The 2,259-nt window shown below is 39.9% G+C and overlaps 1 protein-coding gene across 1 annotated transcript; it reads left to right on the top strand.

Moving 5' to 3' along the window:
- The first annotated feature begins 567 nt into the window (after positions 1–567).
- Positions 568–1,735, top strand: LOC126380538 (cytochrome b-c1 complex subunit 7-like). The gene is made up of 3 exons (XM_050030012.1): positions 568–598; positions 776–823; positions 1,485–1,735. The coding sequence occupies exons 1-3, from the start codon at positions 568–570 to the stop codon at positions 1,733–1,735; spliced, it is 330 nt and encodes a 109-aa protein (XP_049885969.1).
- The last annotated feature ends 524 nt before the right edge of the window (positions 1,736–2,259 follow it).

The raw sequence follows: 2,259 nt of genomic DNA, 5'->3' as shown, positions 1-2,259 counted from the left end.
TGCAATGGGATCGGGATCAGGTAAAAAATAGATAAAAAATTGACAGAATGTTGAAGTAAAGACAACTAAAAATGTTATAGCTCTACTTATATCAATCAAAGAACAATTATACAATTATACATCACTAGCGACCCGCCCCGGCTTCGCTCGGGTGCGTTGCTGAGGATAAAAATAAATTATTTACGACATCACATTAAAAACCTCAAAAATAACAGTATTTTTCCACTATTTAATGGATGTTATTATACATATAAACCATCCTCTTGAATCACTCTATCTATTAAAAAACCGCATCAAAATACGTTGCGTAGTTTTAAAGATTTAAGCGCACATAGGGATATAGTGACAGAAAAAACGACTTTGTTTTATACTATGTAGTGATGCTCTATTAATCGGCGCTCAAACACGTCTGCAAAGTTTTTTGAGACAACCTTTGTTGTTTCTTGTCACTTTAAAATCTTGTTAATCTATGAATGTTATTGTTCGTCAGTTTGTCACTCTTTTGTCATTTAAAAAATTGGTTAGATACGAAATTGTGATTTTTTTGGCTATATATGTCTGCCAATAATGGCGTTTAGAGCTACCCCTGTAGTTCGGTGTAAGTTAACATTACTTATCTGGAAGGTTATACTACTTCTCCACGGTGTTCCATTAAACTGTTGGCGTGGTGGTGGTAACAGTAGGGTTTCAGCCACTTACCGACATATTTTTCTTTTACTTGTTTGGATTTGCGTTTGTAATTACTTAATCAAACATTTTTATAACCTTCTTTCAGCCGCTATGAGGAAATGGGCGTACAACTTAGCGGGATTTAATCGTTATGGTAAGTATTTTTTTTATTTACTTACATCTTTTGATTGATTTGATGAAAATTGTCTCAATTGGATACCTAGATAGATCGCAATCCAAGAATGAACAAAATAGCTTCCTGGACCGCACTAGAGTAGCTATCGGGAACGGATATACCGCCGTAATTCTGTAGACAAGGTGCCTAGCGGTGGAAACTAGTTACTAAGCCCGATGCACGTAGAGGTAGTACCGCAAGCGGGCTAGGATTTTGTGTTAAACTAGGATTGTGTGTGTTCTTGCATATTACAAAATCCCGGCTCCTTCTCCTTATATAGACAGTTTTCCTTTCTCTTTTATTTCCTTCACCACAGGCAGGTGCAGGCCAAGAGCAGCGCGGAAGGGAACAGTTTCAACGCGCGTCAGCGGTATAACCGCAATCAGTTGTCACATTTACTTCCCATGCGATATCCTGCTACAAAATTATGTTTCTGTGAAATTTGTCCTTGATTTTTATGTCAGTGCGCTTGTACCATGGCGCACGCTGAACTACGCAGCCATCGCGAAGGCTGGCGCGCAAACTGTGCTCACGCCGCGCCTGCACTACTGCTGCTTTTCGTGTGGCGCACTTCGTATAATTCCTTGTATTGTAACATGCCCCGCAGCATGCCGAAACCTTAATTCATATTTCGTTGCAGGTCTCCGCCGGGATGATACACTATACGACGAAGACCAAGACGTGAAGGTAGCACTGCGCCGCTTACCGAAGCACGTGCTCGACGAGCGCACCTACCGGCAGCTGCGAGCCCTCCAACTGAGCATCCAAAAAGACACTCTGCCCAAGGACCAGTGGACCAAGTACGAAGAGGATACTCTCTACCTGACCCCTATAGTCGATCAAGTAAGAAGAGAACGCGAGGAGAGAGAAGCCTGGGAAAGCGAGTACTAAATCGTTTTAATTACCTTTGGGTTATTTATGTCATTGAATGTATTGTATTATTCAACTATTCAAATTCAATTATAAAAATTTCCAAGTGACTGTGTCTTGATTTTTTTAATTGGATTTGGATTAGAATTATTTAAACAGCTTTGCAACTGTTTTCAATTTTTGTTGATGATAATGAGAAACTCATTTAGCAATGCTGAATTACAAAGATTTGCCTCTGAGAGTCTAGTTAATAGTAGGTAGGTAAGTATCAAAGCGGTTAACATTAGTGTTTGGCAGTATGGGGTGCTGGTAGCAACGTCGTGTCTCGCTTTGATTCTCATTTTATATTGCATTACACTCGGCGTGAAACGACCGCTTCAAAGCGTTTCCTTTGCTCGATGAAACTGTCTTTTTTATTTGATACCAAAGTAGTACTTGTACGAAGGTAATTGCATTTGAGTCTAGATGTCTGCAGTGTTTTACTCATCTCGTTATCCAAGAGGTACTTAGAGGGGTGTTTTTAGGGTTCAGAACCTCAAAAGGAC

Source organism: Pectinophora gossypiella, chromosome Z (genome assembly GCF_024362695.1).
Source record: "Pectinophora gossypiella chromosome Z, ilPecGoss1.1, whole genome shotgun sequence".
NCBI lineage: Eukaryota > Metazoa > Arthropoda > Insecta > Lepidoptera > Gelechiidae > Pectinophora > Pectinophora gossypiella.
Note: the sequence above shows the minus strand (reverse complement) of the source record. Positions and strands in the feature narration are given on the sequence as shown.

Bases quoted from the DNA above. Each gene is read 5' to 3' on its own strand.
- LOC126380538 (XM_050030012.1), top strand. From the start codon at position 568: ATGGCGTTTAGAGCTACCCCTGTAGTTCGGT. The intron at 599-775 runs GTAAGTTAACAT...ACCTTCTTTCAG, and splicing joins AGCTACCCCTGTAGTTCGGT to CCGCTATGAGGAAATGGGCG. The intron at 824-1,484 runs GTAAGTATTTTT...ATTTCGTTGCAG, and splicing joins AGCGGGATTTAATCGTTATG to GTCTCCGCCGGGATGATACA.